Source organism: Olea europaea, unplaced genomic scaffold (genome assembly GCF_002742605.1).
Source record: "Olea europaea var. sylvestris unplaced genomic scaffold, O_europaea_v1 scaffold28644, whole genome shotgun sequence".
NCBI classification, from domain to species: domain Eukaryota; kingdom Viridiplantae; phylum Streptophyta; class Magnoliopsida; order Lamiales; family Oleaceae; genus Olea; species Olea europaea.
The window spans coordinates 1-1,429 of record NW_019247173.1 but is presented as its reverse complement, the minus strand read 5'-3'; the positions used below and the strand labels follow the sequence as shown (position 1 = coordinate 1,429).

Here is a 1,429-nt window from a genome sequence, read left to right as displayed (position 1 = left end):
GGGGTTTTGATATTTTTAATATAAGAGGAAATACTAGGTGCTGGATTGCAGTTTAATATGAGTAGAAATGGGGAGGATTGGTTTTACAGCGTAACAAGGGCTCGTCGGAGTCGAAATCACCTGCGGAGAACCCAAAGTGACGTCACCACCAGCCGCTCTCAGAGCCGAGCTGATGAGCCTCTGGAAAAAGGTAAGCTGGTTGATGCTGTGCTGAAGGTAGTGGCAACCGAACCGTCACCATCGTGTAATCTGAAGCGGTTCTTGGAGTCCGTCATCCCTTCAGTTCCGGCTCAACATTTATCCAAGGTTTCCTTGATTGTAAATTAATTGAAGTTTTGGAATTTTTGTGCTTAATTAATATTTGACTTCATCTGTAGTAATTAGTTCCAAAAGATGGGTTTATTATATTAGTGTTATTAGGATATGCAATGCGATTTTAGAAGCATTTTTGGCTATGGAACATGGTATCCTGCTCAGACGAGACTTCATTCTTCAAAGGTTGTAGCTTGTTGGCAGTTGTTTTGATTTAATAATTTACTAGGTATTTTTATGCTTTTTATTGTTTTAAACTTATTTAAGAGTTTGTTGAAGTGGTCCTCTCTCAATGCTTCTGCATTTACAAGATTTATGCCCACCATTTAGAAACTGAACTAAGTTTGTTTTCGCATCAGTAATTTATGGAAGGATTTGAATTTTTTGGGTTTTATTGTTTGTTTTCTGTTACAAGTTTATGCTGCTGGAGGAGATGCTGAAACCTAGAGTGGATATAAAATCGTAATTTTTAGTTAAACTTCAAAGAATAGTTTACTGAAATTTAAAATTGTGAAATTTTCATCATTACAACACTTCGACAGTGTTATATTTTATTACAAGTCACTGGTGGAATTATTTTCCTGCTTGAGGAAGCAAAATGGCGGTTAAAACTTTTTTATGCAGAAAGTTATGTTGAAAGATGTAGTGCTAACACATTGAAAATCTCAAATTAATGAGTTTTATCTTGTCTATTTTCTATTGATATTTTGTTGAAATGGACTCCGACTTAATATGTTTGAAAATTATTAACAGACGACGATTAGGGGATGGAAAACATGCAATGTGGAGTTTCAGCCATACTTTGTGCTAGGTGATTTATGGGAGTCATTCCAGGAATGGAGTGCATATGGTGCTGGAGTGCCATTGTTATTGAATGACAGTGATTCTGTGGTTCAATATTACGTGCCCTATTTATCGGGTATTCAATTGTATGCTGACCATTCAAAGAGTTCAGCAAAATCAAGGTACATACTTATTGCATATGTTCCTTTCAGATAAAAATACTGACCTTTTGGGGGATGAATTCAGTGAAGCTTAATATACTTTTGAAAGGAAAAATAAAGGAGAAACTGATGCAGGAAGACTCAAAGACATGCTGTTCTCGTGTTCCCTTTCA

General features: G+C 36.0%; 1 protein-coding gene across 1 annotated transcript; it reads left to right on the top strand.

Moving 5' to 3' along the window:
* The first annotated feature begins 6 nt into the window (after positions 1 to 6).
* LOC111384192 lies at positions 7 to 1,423 on the top strand. The gene is made up of 2 exons (XM_023008455.1): positions 7 to 306; positions 1,066 to 1,423. Exons 1-2 carry the CDS (start codon positions 58 to 60, stop codon positions 1,309 to 1,311), a joined length of 495 nt encoding a protein of 164 aa, XP_022864223.1. The 5' UTR covers positions 7 to 57; the 3' UTR covers positions 1,312 to 1,423.
* Positions 1,424 to 1,429: the final 6 nt, after the last annotated feature.